Source organism: Lolium perenne, chromosome 4 (genome assembly GCF_019359855.2).
Source record: "Lolium perenne isolate Kyuss_39 chromosome 4, Kyuss_2.0, whole genome shotgun sequence".
In the NCBI taxonomy this organism is placed as follows: domain Eukaryota; kingdom Viridiplantae; phylum Streptophyta; class Magnoliopsida; order Poales; family Poaceae; genus Lolium; species Lolium perenne.
The window spans coordinates 362,495,623-362,511,105 of NC_067247.2; the positions used below are offsets into that span (position 1 = coordinate 362,495,623).

At 43.6% G+C, this 15,483-nt stretch overlaps 1 protein-coding gene across 1 annotated transcript; it reads left to right on the plus strand.

Moving 5' to 3' along the window:
* The first annotated feature begins 9,284 nt into the window (after window positions 1-9,284).
* Window positions 9,285-14,730, plus strand: LOC139830292 (uncharacterized). Its single transcript, XM_071818300.1, has 4 exons — window positions 9,285-10,229; window positions 10,299-10,457; window positions 10,743-13,433; window positions 14,638-14,730. The coding sequence occupies exons 1-4, from the start codon at window positions 9,285-9,287 to the stop codon at window positions 14,728-14,730; spliced, it is 3,888 nt and encodes a 1,295-aa protein (XP_071674401.1).
* Window positions 14,731-15,483: the final 753 nt, after the last annotated feature.

Genomic DNA, 15,483 nt, shown 5'->3' on the forward strand with positions numbered 1-15,483 from the left:
GCAACCCACTAAGTTGAATTCTCTCAACATGCAAGATAGCCACCTCATCAATCATCTTTAAGCAATCATAGCCTGCCACCTAAACATACCTGCCACATAATCATTTATCATGTATTTCACAACTTAATTTAAAGAGAGAGTCATATACGTTTGAGTTTTCCAAGCGACTCTTGAAATTATGGGCGATCTGGTACCCTTTACTTCTTACAGATGGTTGGGCTTCATCTCCCTTTTCCACATTTAACAATATGTTTTCTCTCTCCTCACCTCTTATTTAACCTTTCCTGATCGTCATCAATTTATTCTCTACTTCATGCCGATGGTTCAGCTTCATCTCCCTTTTCCACATTTAACAACCTGTTTTTCATCTTTTCACCTGTTATTTAACATTTCCTGATCCCATCAATTTTAATCTCCTCTTTCGCAGCTTTGCGATGAGAAGGAATACAGAAGATCGCATCACAACAAGGATCGAGCTAGCGCCGCCATCGGAGGAAGGTAACCGGAAGATTCACTGATACAGGCCATCATGACTTTATGATCTCGGTGAGGGGAGTTTGTCCGGCCTTGCTGATGCGAGATTATTCTTTCTTGGAAAGCAAAGAACCTTCAGATCGGCTGTATTATTTCTTCCTCTGCAGCTACCGTGTCCTCAGTCTCCAGACCGATCTACTAAAAAAGACACCGATGTGTGGTGGATTTGGCCTTCCGCGAGGAAAAGGAAGAAACACGCAGAGAGCAGCGTTCAGGCTGAGAACTTATTTTACGTGCATGTAGGGATCCTACCTTAAGGCATAGTATCCATTGATTTAATACGCAATTCCATTAGTTCTTATATTTCTTATAACTCTCCTAATTTATTTCTTTAGTTTTGTATGAAACTTTTTGCGCTTCCAGCCATCGATACGGGTCATGATAATATCATTGACGTGTATCCCAGATTGCCTTGATACTGTCCTCACATAATCTTTCTCTTATTTTTTTTAGATAAAGGGTGCTTATATTTCATGTTTCTTAGGGTATAGTTTAATTTTGATTTTTTGTATTTAGTATTTATGCAAACATTGATATCTATTTTCCACAATTTCATGTTTTAAATATAATTTGATATATAAAATATCTTTTACCATACATTTCCGCAGCAACGCGCGGAGAATTATCTAGTATAATATTATAACTATGTTTCAGCGCTCCCACTTAATTCTTGCAAATGCAAGCATCTTCATCGTTTATGATGAAATCAAAACTCTTTGATTATTTCATTCGGTGAAGATTCCAACTCCGTGAAACTTACTTCATCCAGTGAAGTTTGTATACCTATCTAGTATTCCATGGACTAGCAAAACTCTTTGGTTTGTATCTAGTATACATCCTTCATACACACTTCTGGTAAGGAATGTATTTCTGCCATCCTACTATCATATCTCATAAAAGAAATATGTAGCGATTACTAGAATAATCCACATGGACTATAATCATCGCTATGGAAGATCTAATCTTATCGTAGTCAACTCTTTGAACTTTGTCGTAAACAACTTTTCGACAAGTCGAACTTCTTCAAGGATATTTCATCCAAGTCCATCAATTTTATAGATCCATTTACTTTCAAAAAGTATTCACCTATCTTGGATTTCATGGCGCATAGCCATTTAACGGAGTCAGGGCCCATCATAACTTCTTTGTATGTAGTTGGTTTATCATTGTTCAAAATCAATCCTTTGTCCACAAATCATTTATTTGATCACAAAGTAAACCACATCTACAAGGTTCAATAGGTACTTTGATCTCCATGACTATAACACTTTGTAGACATGGGAGCCATGATCGTCGTGGCCGCTTCCGGAACCATTTCCGATGCTGCGCTACTCTGATCATCATACTCAGGTTCATGAACCTTAACAAGTTCCATTGTCCTCCCACTCAAATACTTCGCTAGAAAATAATTTCTTGGAAATAAGCAAGTAACATTAACAAACACTTTTGTCTTTTACTTCATAGTTGAAAGAATTCCCAATTTATTCTATGGGACAACAACAAAGACATTCATCCGGTTTTGGTTGTAAACTCATTTACTTATGCTACGCATACCAAAATTTAAGAAAAGACTATTGGGGTTTATACCCATACCATAACTAGTATGGTGTCATTTCAACGGATTATGATGATGCTCTATTTAGTGTAAAAGCGGTAGTCTCTAAAGCATAATCCACAAAAATATAATGGTGTCATTTTATTTTATCTCATCATTAATCCAACAAGGTTTGGATACGTCTCTCGGATACTCCATCATCACTATGATACTTCAAGAAACGTGAGTTGTAGAACAATTTCATAACTCTCTTAGATGTTCGCTAAAACTCGTAATTCAAATATTTTCACCATGATCCAATCATAGATATTTGACTTTTCTATTACGATGATTTCCACTTCATGCTGAAATTTATTTGAATCCATTCAAATGTTTCAAACTTCTTCCTTATCTAATAAATATATCCACATATATATACTCAATTAATTGTTGGAAGTTTTCATGAAGTAGAAGAATCTCCCGCACACAAATATGCCCAGTGAACCACATAGATCATCATGTATGTTTCCACTAAGTTAGTTGCCCGTACAACTCTTGGCCTATGAACGGTATTTCAGTCATTCTCTTTAGAAGATATTTGCAAGCGCCAAACGATTCAAAAATCAAATGACTCCAAAAATCCATTTGCATGGAGTTCCTTCATGCGTTCCTTTCTAACATGACCTAAATGGCGGTTCCACTAATAAGTGGAATTCACATCATTTGCCTTATGGCATTTTAGCGTCAGTGTTATGCATGTGTGCTTCACCATAAAGATTTATAATAACTTATCCATCATACATGGAATACTGTCATAATTTGAACAACTCATTGTTTTCATTTGACCATAACAAAATAACAATTATGAAGTTCTTTATTATAAATCTGAAGGGCTAGGTAGAATGTCAACGACGAACAGAATAACACTTTATTTTTGTTCCAGACGTGCATTCCTACCATATTCCTTGTCAGTCATTTAGGCCATTGTATTCTTGTATTGTGTTGTTTTGTATGACACCTCATACCAACCAATATAGTATAAATACCCAAGAATTTCATTGTGTGACCAAACAAGGAATACATTCATAACATGTATATCATCTATAGACACCTGAGCTAGACTTTCTAGTCTTTTCTTTCCTTCTGCCAAAATCTTTTGTATTTTCTCTTTTAGCTTTCCCCATTCTCAGAAAACACTTCAACTTCAATAACTTCTAGGTCCATTGGTCAAATACTAATAACATTGATGTTCATACTTTGAAGTTGATCATCACATGACAAGTGTTCTAGATTTCAGTATTAGTAACCTTTTAATGTGATGAACAATTTCACTCATAATTTTTATCCATCAAATCATGACGACTTTCCAAGACCATGTCTGTACATGCTAGGATCGTAAAGTTTAACCTTAGTACTCGTATGTGAAAATCTGGCTTACACCCGTTGTATGCAAAAGTAGAATCTATAACACCCGATCATCACGTGATGCTTCGAAACGACGAGTCTTAGCAACGGTGATACTAAGGACGATCACTTCATGGGTATGCGAATATCGTTAGTGCCCAACTAGTTGGAGGATTGGGACGCCAGGCGTCTTCAACCTTCGTATATTCCCATAAAACTTATGAGTTTATGTAGTCTCACTAGATTATATTCTATCATCTTGAAATAAGGTCTTAGATATCACATTTATCTCATACCTTGCTTATTTCCGAAAAAAAAAATTTCCAGCTCCTTACTTTTTAAACGGATTTTAACTTCAAGTTTCACGGAGACAAGATGATTTTAGGTACTAATTGAAACCATTGCTCTTTGAATCAGCAATGTGAAGTTTACTAAAAGTTTGCAATAGGAGTTAATAATTTCTTGATTCTTTAACAATACGGTACCAGTCCGTAAAGTTTCTTGTCAGACTTAACAATATTTCTATCTCAATTACAAGACTAGCACATGTTAGATAACGGATTCCAATTCTACAAATTTAATTCAAGATACTATTCAGACTATGTTCATGATAATTAGTTTATGTTTTAATCTAATTACTAATGAACTCCCACTTAATACAACATCCCTCATAGTGGCACACGATCCATATCCACTACACCAAAACCGATCATCACGTGAGATGATGTAGCTTCAATGGTGAACATCAACATGTTGATCATATCATCCATATGACTTGTGTTCAACCTTTCGGTTTCCTGTGTTCCGAGGCCATGTCTGTACATGCTAGGCTCGTCAAGCAAACCCAAGTATTTCCGCGTGTGCAACATGGCTTACACCCGTTGTATGTGAACGTAGAATCTATCACATCCGATCATCACGAGATGCTTCAAAACGATGAACTTTAGCAACGGTGCATACGAGGGGAGAACACTTTATTATCTTGATATTAATGTGAGGGATCATCTTATAATGCTACCGTTGCGATCTAAGCAAGATAAGATGCATAAAGGATTAACATCACATGAAATTCATAATATGTGATATGATATGGCCTTTCTTCTTGTGCTTTTGATCTCCATCTCCAAAGCACACAAGCATGATCTCCATCATCACCAGCATTGCACCAAGGTCCATGGTGTCGCTTCATGTTTGTCCACCATCCATAACAACTATTACAACTACTAACTCATAGTAATGGAATAAGGCTATTACATGGTGAATAGACACACAGGTCTTAACAAAATTAAAGAAAACCATTAGGCTCCTACCGGTTGCCACAATACAATAATGAACATCTCATACATCAAATATAATCATCCCATCATGGCCATATCACATCACCAAACCCTGCAAAAACAAGTTAGACGCCTCTAATTTGGTTTGCATATTTTACGTTGTTTAGGGTTTTCGAGTAAGATCCAATCTACCTACGAACATGAACCACAGCGGTGATAATAATGTTGTCAATTGAAAGAGTAAATTGAATCTTAACTATGGTGGGAGAGACAGACACCCGCAAAGCCACTTATGCAATACAAGTTGCATGTCAAGCGTGGAGCAAGTCTCATGAGACGCGGTCATGTAAAGTTAGCCCGAGCCGCTTCATCCCACCATTTCGCAAGATGCAAAGTACACTAGCTAAAAACAACAAGAGCATCAAAGCCCACAAAACCATTGTGTTATACTCGTGCAACAGATCTATGCATAGACACGGCTCTGATACCACTGATCGGTTCGTTGCATGGAAAACACAAATTTTCTACCGTGAACATGAACAAAAACCAAGATCCAATCTAGGAAGAAGCAAGATCTAATCTACCAAGATCGAAGCAACGAGATGTATGTGAGACTAACCCTCAAAGATTCCAAAGCCTACGAGATTAGATCTCGTTGTTGATGTAGTCGATCGTCCTGTGCTGCAATCCGGCAGCACTTCCGTACTCGGTCGTGCGTACGGTGTTGATTAAGCCCGTCCTCTCCCCGTTCCAGCGGGCAGCGGAGGTGTGGTAGATCCCCTCGGAATCCCAGCAGCACGACGGCATGGTGGTGGTGGTGGAGAAAATCTGCAGGGCTTTGCCAAGCCGGAGCAGATGTGTAGTGGAGGAGAGAGGAGGGCGCCATGGCTAGTGTTTCAAGGGTGTGTGCCCCCTGCCCCCTCCCCACTTTATATAGGGGGGAGGGTCGGTTTGGGTGGCCCCCAACCCCCTAGATCCATCTAGAGCCGGCGGCCAAGGAGGGGGGAAAGTTTTCTTCCCCCCCAAGTTGATCCCCCCTAGGGTTTTGGGGAACCCTAGTGGGCTGGCCGACTTGGGCCTTGAGGGGCATGTGCCCCTGGCCCATTAGGCTAGGGTGCATCCCCTCATCCCATGCTAGGCCTCCTAGGGTCGTGGAGCCACTGGTGGGACCCCTGGAACCTTCTAGAACCTTCCCAGTCTTCCACCGGAAAAATCCTGAACTTTTCCGAAACCCAGAAATCAACTTCCCTTATATGAATCTTATTCTCCGGACCATTCCGGACCTCCTCGTGATGTCCTGGATCCCATCCGATACTTCGAACAAACTTCGGTCTCCATCTCATATTCCGAATCTACTTATGCGACATCGAACCTTAAGCGCGTCACCCTACGGTTCGTGAACTATGCGGACATGATTGAGACTCCTCTCCGACCAATAACCAATAGCGGGACCTGGAGATCCATAATGGCTCCCACACATTCAACGATAACTTAGTGATCGATTGAATCATTTACATACAATACCGATTCCCTTTGTCACGCGATACTTTACTTGTCCGAGGTTCGATCATCGGTATCTCCATACCTAGTTCAACCTCGTTTCCGACAAGTACTATTTACACGTACCGTGGTATATCATCTCTTGTGACCTAGTCACATGCTTGCAAGCTAATTAGACGACATTCCACCGAGAGGGCCCAGAGTATATCTATCCTTCATCGGGATGGACAAATCTCACTCTTGATCCATATGCCTCAACTCATACTTTCCGAATTCTTAATCTCATCTTTATAACCACCCATTTACGCAATGGTGTTTGATGTAATCAAAGTACCCTTCCGGTGTAAGTGATTCACATGATCTCATGGTCGAAGGACTAGGTAACTATGTATCAAAAGCTTATAGCAAGTTGAACTTAATGACTTGATCTCATGCTATGCTTATTTGGGTGTATGTCCATTATATCATTCACCCAATGACATAACCTTTTTATTAACAACATCCAATGTTCATGATCATGAAACCATGATCATCTATTAGTCAACAAGCTAGTTATACAAGAGGCTTACTAGGGACTCCTTGTTGTTTACATAACACACATGTATCAATGTTTCGGTTAATACAATTATAGCATGGGATGTAAACATTTATCATAAACACGAAGATATAATAATAACCATTTTATTATTACCTCTTGGGCATTTCTCCAACAATATATATATTTGAAATTTCAAAAAAAAAGTCTTCCGTGTAACATAGGGCCTTAAAAGGGCTGATCTGTACTAGTGCGTATACAACCATAGGCTAATCACCGCGAGCACACCTACAACGTCATCGTGCACCTCCATACACAGATCATTGATCATCTTGATCGGACGGTACCGGTGCTTTACGAAGTGTTCTTTTGAAATATTATTTGCTACAGTATATGTGCCACTGCGCTCAAAGTGTTATGCTATTGGATACAAAATTTCTTCAGATCATTTGAATGGTGAAAATAAATGATAATTCTTTGCGCTTATTTATTCATAACTTTTGTCTGTTTTCGATGCGATTTTGATGTTTTTTTGCTCAAAATTCGTAACACAATATAATTTGCATTCAAATCTGCATCTGGTCGTTCAACCCGCTCTGAATCCAGCAAGAAATATGGTAAACGATATGAAGAGAACATTATCCTATCTAATCCGATTCGTTTACACATCGTAGTGGTGATCAACCTGGCTTCAGCAGTGGAACACCCAAACCCGTAGCACTTATGCTTCAAAGTGATAATTCCATTGTTGTAGACCTTAGCCTTTTTTTTCCTTGGAAAATGATCAAAAAAAAATATCTCACGGATAGTTCAAATCTCGCGTTTTTTTTATGTAGATTAATCAAACATGTAACAGTCTTTTATTTTCAAGATCTTAATTAAGGCACATTAGTAAGATAACAAGATCATGGACTGTGTGACAGGACGTGCACGATTGGGACCTGGCAACGGGCGAGGTCAAAATCTCACGCGTTGGTTGGTGCCGCGTGATTAGCACGTAAAATAGCAATCAGCAAATACAAATCATTAGTGTTTTTACAATTAGCAGATACGCATTTTTATACGGCGCAGCCTCGTACGCAAGTGGGATGATAGTAAATGCAGAACCAGGTATACTTTGTGTAGTCCATCGCATTTATGTTTTGAAGTAAATGTTTGTCTGTGAATTTATTGTTATACGCGTTTACAAGTAATAAAGGCATATTGGATTTCATGTGACTAATTATGGTGGTCATGATTAACTTTGCAACACAGAGTTTTAACCACAGTTTTTTAACAATGGTAAAAAAATGCAACAACAGAAAATTGAAGTCATTGTTAATGAAGTTGGATTTATACTTCCATAGCTAAAAATAATACTAATTAGCATTGCCGACAGATATTTTTCTTCATATGATTTTTTCCCTTCAAATGAACTTTAAAACAATTTTTCCGCTGACTACTCCATTTGGAAGCAGTTTAGATTTGTAAGATCAACTTTTACCTTGTAGAATATTAAAAAAATCACGATGAGATGTTGAATGTGAAAATATGTCATTTTGTACTAATGGTTTTGTGTTGTAAAATTATTTTTGAAAACATTACTTTTAAAATATGGAAAGATTCAATGGCAGTTCTCCCAATTAATCAAGGATGAAAATAGTCAAAATCGACAATTTTCGAACAGAGAGTTCTTAACATATTTTTCTGTTGCAGATAGTAAAAAATGCAAAAACATAAACATAATACTGTTGCATTCAAAATAACTAAGTTAATAATTGAGTTCGTTTAGTTCACAATCAGTTGACAAGTTCTGGATAAATTCATGAACAAAATGCTAACATTTATTACCGCTGGAACATTTGGATCGGAAGAAGAAAAAAAATACATATCCCCTCTACGAGATCGGAATAAGATCAGTGTAAATCTGTACAAACCCACGCCCAAGTGGAAACCAAAAAGGAACACGCAATACGGCCTGAGAGAGAATCAAAAGAAATCAAACACACCAGCTGAACGGACAACTGCGGCGCGCTCATACTGATAGATAGAAAGTCGTCTTCTTCAGCACGGGACGGCACCGCCGCCGTGGTGCTGATGGGGCTTGCTGGCGGGGCCACAGCCCGCAGGGGTCTCTCGATTGACGAAGATGGAGCCGGCGCCGCCCCCACGGCGGCCAAGCGCGCATCAGCTCACCGTTGACGACCACTGCGTCCCGCCGAAGATCTCCGTCGTCGAGCTAGCTCGGCCAAGAAGCCTTCCTCCTCCGCCTGAGCTAGCCCGCGGTGCCGCACTGCCGCCGTGGTGGGCATCACCGCCGGCCAGGAGCCCAGGAGGCGCGCTGGAGCTTGAGGGCGCCTGTTGACGGCCGCAACGCCCCGCCGAAGCCTTCCGCCACTCGAGCTAGCTCGACCAAAAGGCCCTCCTCTGCAACCTGAGCTAGCCCGCAAGGCCTCACCGCCGTCCGAAGCGTTGAGGAGGACGAGATGCAGTGGGGTTGGGCGAGCTTACCGAGGTGGCAATGGCGATGGAGCTCAAGGGCTCGTGCCGCGTGCGCCTGCTTGAAGGAGGTGTTGTCGGCCTGGACGAAGATTGTAGGGACCGGAGAACGACAAGGAGGAAGAGGTGGAGAGGAAGGGGAGCTGGGGTCCGGCGGGGTGAGGAGTTGCTTGATTTGGGGAGGGAGAGTGGCTTCAGTTGGCTTAACTGCCGTGGACTGGGGTTGGACGCGGCGGTAGGCGAGTTACGTGACCTATGCAGGTCATACAACCCGGCGGTGGTGTTTCTAAGTGAGACTAAGAAGAATGCTAGAGACATGAACAGATTGAAATGGAGCTTGGGTTTCTCAAATGGAGTTGCCGTGGACTGCTGCGGCAAGAGCGGTGGGTTGGCTCTATGGTGGCGTACAGATGTGGAGGTTTCGACGCGGCCATGGTGCCAGTACTATATTGACGCCAAGATTACCTTTGATAATAAAACCTGGAGATTCACTGGAATCTATGGGGAACCAAAGAAGGAGTTGCGTCATAGAACTTGGGAGGCGTTGAGATACCTGAAGAGCCAAGACGACCTCCCCTGGCTATGTGCCGGTGATTTTAATGAGATTCTGAAACAAGAGGAGCAGCTGGGAGGTAACCGGCGCAGTGAGCGTCAGATGGATGATTTTCGAGAATGTTTGGAGGTGTGCGGGCTTACGGACCTGGGGTATTCAGGTTATGATTACACATGGAGTAATCGGAGGGAGGGTGCTGATCATATTCAGGTGCGACTGGACAGAGGCACGTCGACAGCGGCGTTCCTATCAATGTTTCCATTGTCGCAGGTTGAACATGTGATCACGGAGGAATCTGATCATTTGGCATTGTTAATCAAAGTGCAAGATGAGGTTCCTGGCAGTACCTCTATGCTGTCACGTAGCTTCCAGTTTGAGGAAATGTGGTGTAAGCATGACGGCTATGATACCATGGTTCAAGAGGCATGAGAAGCGACGAGGTCGGGGGATCAGGGTATTCATGGTCTATGGAATAAATTGAAGAGTGTCTCGGGGAGGGTGAAGAGATGGAGTTTTGAGACGTTTGGTTCAGTCAGAGCCGAGATAAAGAGACTGAAGGCTAAACTGGAGGATGCTAAGGTTGCGGAACGGGTGTCGGGGTCCTCACTGGAGGTCAGACAGATAGAAGGCAAACTGCATGAGGTATATGAAAAAGAGGAAATCATGTACAGGCAGCGATCTAGGCAGGAATGGCTCAAGGCAGGAGACCGAAACACAAAGTTTTTCCAGAATAGAGCATCTCATAGAAAAAGGAAAAATACTGTCAAGAGGCTGAGGAGAGCAGACGGTACGTTGTGTCAAACGACGGAGGAGATGGGGGCTTTGGCGCGGGATTTTTATTCCAACCTATATTCGTCAGAGGGATCTAGCAACAGTGCTGAGGTCCTGGAACTGATTACGTCATCCGTTACAGAGAACATGAACTAGGCTTTGACATCAAGAATATCGGATGTCGAAATTGAGGAGGCTTTGTTCCAGATGGGGCCAACAAAAGCCCCTGGCCCGGACGGACTCCCTGCCCTCTTCTATCAACGCCACTGGGCGTTGCTGAAGGCTCACACCTGTAGGGCGGTTCGGGAGTTCCTGGCGGGGCGAGGATGCCCGGAAGATTTTAACGACACTGTCCTGGTTTTAATTCCGAAAGTTAACTCACCGGAGTTGCTTTCACAGTTTCGGCCTATCAGCCTCTGTAATGTACTGTATAAGATAGCCTCCAAGGTTGTGGCGAACCGGTTAAAGAAGATTCTACCCATCCTTATTTCTGAGGAGCAGAGTGCTTTCGTACCCGGACGGCTCATTACGGATAATGTGTTCATTGCGTACGAATGTGTACATGCAATAAGGACGAGGAAGAGGAAGAAACCTTTATGTGCTGTCAAGCTAGACATGATGAAAGCGTACGACAGGGTCGAATGGGATTTTCTTAAATTGATGATGCTTAAGATGGGGTTTGCAGAGGACTGGGTGGCTATGATCATGAGATGCGTATCGTCTGTCAGATTCTCGGTGAAGCTGAATGGTGCGATCTCTGAGAGGTTCTCGCCATCCAGGGGACTACGGCAGGGTGACCTTCTCTCTCCCTACTTGTTCCTGTTTTGTGTAGAGGGTTTCTCTGCCTTACTACGTCAAGCACAGATACAGAAAGATCTAGCGGGGGTTAGCTTCGGCAAAGAAGGCCCAACGATTACGCATTTGTTATTTGCGGACGACAGCGTCGTGTTTATGGAAGCTAGCCATGGGAGTATGGTGGCGTTAAGGGAGTTGTTGAGTAAGTATGAAGTCTGTTCGGGTCAGAAGGTGAATTACCAGAAATCATCTATATATTTTGGGAAAGGTTGCCATGAGACAGCTCGGGCGGATCTTAAGGCCACCATTGGTATCACATGTGAGGCCCTGTCTGAGAAGTACCTGGGGCTCCCTACTGTGGTGGGTCGTTCAAAAGGCGGCGCGTTCAAATCCCTCACTGATCGGTCGCGAGGAAAGGTGGGAGGGTGGAAGGGCCAAGGATTGTCGAAGGCGGGAAGAGAGGTGCTAGTAAAGTCGGTGTTACAGGCTGTACCTACATATGCTATGGGTTGCTTTCAGCTAACCAAGGGGCAATGCCAACAAATGTCTTCGATTGCATCCAGGTTTTGGTGGGGTGCGGCGGACGGCAAGCGCAAGGTACATTGGATAAGCTGGCAGCGGATGTGTGAATCAAAGAAGCAGGGAGGCATGGGTTTTCAGAATTTTGAGGATTTCAATCAAGCTCTCTTGGCTAAGCAGGCTTGGAGAGTGGTCACCAATCCAGACTCTCTTTGTGCCAGGGTACTGCGAGCACGCTATTTTAAAGGTGGTGATTTCCTTAATGCTAAGTGCCCAAAACGTGCGTCGCATACGTGGAGGAGCATCTTGCATGGCCGCGACCTATTGAAGGAAGGGCTAGTGTGGAGGATCGGTGATGGTCAGAGTGTGAAGGTTTGGGAGGATAAGTGGATTCCTCGTGATTCATCTAAGTCACCTCTGGGCCATCGCCCGGATGAGCATGTGGAGAGGGTCAGTGAGTTCTTACTGCCAGAAGGAGGAGGTTGGAATGAGGAGAAGCTGAGAGCGGTTTTGTTCGATGTGGATGTTGAAGACATTCTGAAAATTCCCGTAGGTAGAGCTGGAACTTGTGATTATCTTGCATGGAATTACACCAAAAACGGGATCTTTTCTGTCAAATCGGCATACCATCTCAAGACCTATTTGAAGCGTCTCCAAGCAGGTAAACCTGGCACTTCGAGTAACTGTGATGAACACAAGGGATGGCTCTCCCTTTGGGCGGCGGATGTACCTAATAAGGTAAAAATTCATTGTTGGCGGCTTATGAAGAATGGACTGGCGGTAGGGGCGGAGTTAAGTCGGCGAAAGATCAAGCAGGGCATCCTTTGCATTGCCTGCAACAGGGAAGAAACTCTGAAACACAGGTTTTGGGAGTGTCCCCAGGCTAAAAGGGTTTGGGAGTTGGTCTCTGACCTCTCTGGACTTCCCCTGACGCCTCTACCGAACTTCTTGCGTCAGCAAAGTGAACTTCGGATATGGATGTTGGACTGGTTTGGCAGGCTAGAATCGAGGGAGCTGGAGGTGAGCATGATGACCTTGTATCACTTGTGGTGGGCAAGGAATGAAGCCAGGGATACAGCAATGATTGAAGATCCACGTGTCTCGGCTCGGAGGATCTTATTTCTCGCGGAAGAATGGAAGACGGCGAACTGTGCCCCTCCCCGATCCTCGGTCGTCAGGCAAGGACACTGGTCCAGGCCAGATGAGGGATGGTACAAGGTAAACGCGGATGGAGCTTTCCCTCGTGACTCTGATTTCGATGGCGGTGGAGCGCTCCTACGGGATCATCATGGCAGCTTCGTGGCCGGAGCGTGCTATTTTTTTCCATCGGTTCTGGATGCAGAGAGGGCGGAAGTTCTTGCATGTAGCCGGGCAGTACAGATGGCGAAGGAGGCAGGGGTGTCAAAATTGGTGCTGGAGTCGGATTGCCAGGCCGTGGTGACGAAGCTTCGGAACAGGAACTTGGACCGCTCGATCCAAGGGCCGCTGATAGAAGACGTCAAGGCTCTGTTGAATGGTTTCGATGACCATCAGGTAGTTCATGTGAAACGTTCTTCCAATGAAGTAGCGCATAGGCTAGCGAAGGATGGCTGCGAGAATAAAGTATGTAAATCCTGGTTGGGGACTCCCCCGGGCTACATTGTTGAGTTGTTGTTCTCAGACTTGGTTGATCACTAATAAAGTAGCAGCCGTTTGATCTCAAAAAAAAAAAAGTTGGCAATACCATTTGGTCAATTGGCCCACGGTTTGTAGACCGAAAGAGGTTGGAGGCCTTGGCCTTCTAAACACAAAGAAAATGAACCAAGCCCTTCTCCTAAAATGGATTTGGAGACTGTATCAAGAGGAAGACACTTTTTGGGCCAAATTGATCAGAGCTAAGTACCGCGACGCCGATGACATCTTCCGCGGTTCTGGGCAAGGCGGATCGCCATTCTGGAAGAGCCTGCACAAGGTCAAACACCTCTTCAAAGTTGGCGCTAAACACTTGGTGCGGGACGGGGCCTGCACCAACTTCTGGCTTGACCGGTGGATTGACACAAGGCCTCTTAAAGAGTCTTTCCCGGCTCTTTTTGCCATTTGTGATGATGAGGCAGTTTCGGTGGCTCAGGCTCTTCAAGGGGAAGGCTTAGCCATCCGGTTTCGCCGAGCTTTCGACCATGTTTGCACCACTCAGTGGAGGGACCTATGCGACATGGTTGACGATGTTGTTTTGGTTCATGGAAAGGATCAGATCAGATGACATTTGGAGAATTCTGAAAAAATTTCGGTTAAATCCCTATACTTCAAGCTCTCCTAGGGCGCGTCGGTGGCACACTTCAAAGACATGTGGGAATCCAAGGTCCCCTTAAAAATAAAAATCTTCTCCTGGCAGATTGCTTTAGATAGACTCCCTACTAGCCTCCAGATTACTACTCGTCACGGTCCTGCAACTGGAGGATGTGCGCTCTGTGGAGCCCCAGAGGATGCGACGCACATCTTCTTCTCCTGCTCGCCTGCTAAGTTCGTTTGGGCAGTGCTGCGCCATTTACTGGGGTGTAACTGGAGGCCGGCCAACTTCCCACAATTTCATGCTATCCTATCTAGTTTCGCAGGCTATTCTCGTCGCATTCTGTGGACTTTGTTCCTTGCCCAATCGTGGGCTCTTTGGACTACCCGCAATAAGCTTGCCATTGAGAAAAAAGTGATTAACCGCCCAGCTGACATTATATACAAAACTGTGATTTTTCTGCAGCTCTAGAGGCCCAAGTTCAAGGGACTGGAAAGGGAAGGGCTCGACTGGATGGAGCGCGAGCTACGGGAGCTCTACGCCTCCATGAAATCAAGAAGTTGAAGCTCTGAGGCGCGGCCAACGTCCACTCTCGCCACCTTGTCACTGCTGCGCCTGGCAGTGATCGTGTCTCCTCCTCTAGGAGTGTTTTATCTAGTTTTGTCTCACCTTGGCTAAGCTGTATGCCGCAGCATGTATGAATATTACTTTATGTTCGAACTCGTGTGATCCTGAGCTTTATTAAGTTAAAGTCGGGTAATAAAATTGCCTTTTATCTAAAAAAAATAGTGGCTTCAGCTTAGCGGGCGAGGACGCACTGTGAGAGACAACTTGCAGTTGGTCGGAGTTAATATAAAGCGTATGTTGACAAACACGTGCCACTCTCTCTTTGGCTGTGTTTTCGTCCTCGCGCGTTGCCAGGTTCCATTCGGCATTTTCGCTGTGTGACACCTCTTTATTTGCACCACTCTAATTTCCCTGATACCTATGGCTTGCTTAAAAGTAGAATCAGCTAAGTGCAGCTTAATCTTAGTAACAACATAAGTACCAAGGTTTAGTCAATAAAATGGATTTTAAGTATGGTTCAGACACTATATATAGCCTAAATCACAAAGCGAATCGATCTCATTAACACTCATGGTCACCTTAACGGGACGCTCAAATATATCTCTTTTGTTTTTCACTGCCACATATGAGTTAACTATTTTAACTTCACTACTAGAATATTCTTTGGTGGTGACAAAAGTAGATAATCCGAACTTATATTTCCTCGACTTTTTATGAGGATTTCTTGGGAAGTTGCAATCAAAAGGGATG

Excerpts from the sequence above, each read along its gene's own strand:
- LOC139830292 (XM_071818300.1), top strand. The coding sequence starts at position 9,285 with ATGGCGATGGAGCTCAAGGGCTCGTGCCGCGTGCGCCTGCTTGAAGGA. Across the intron at positions 10,230-10,298 it reads ATGACGGCTATGATACCATG|AGTGTCTCGGGGAGGGTGAA; the intron begins GTTCAAGAGGCA and ends AATAAATTGAAG. Across the intron at positions 10,458-10,742 it reads TAGAAGGCAAACTGCATGAG|GCTTTGACATCAAGAATATC; the intron begins GTATATGAAAAA and ends AACATGAACTAG.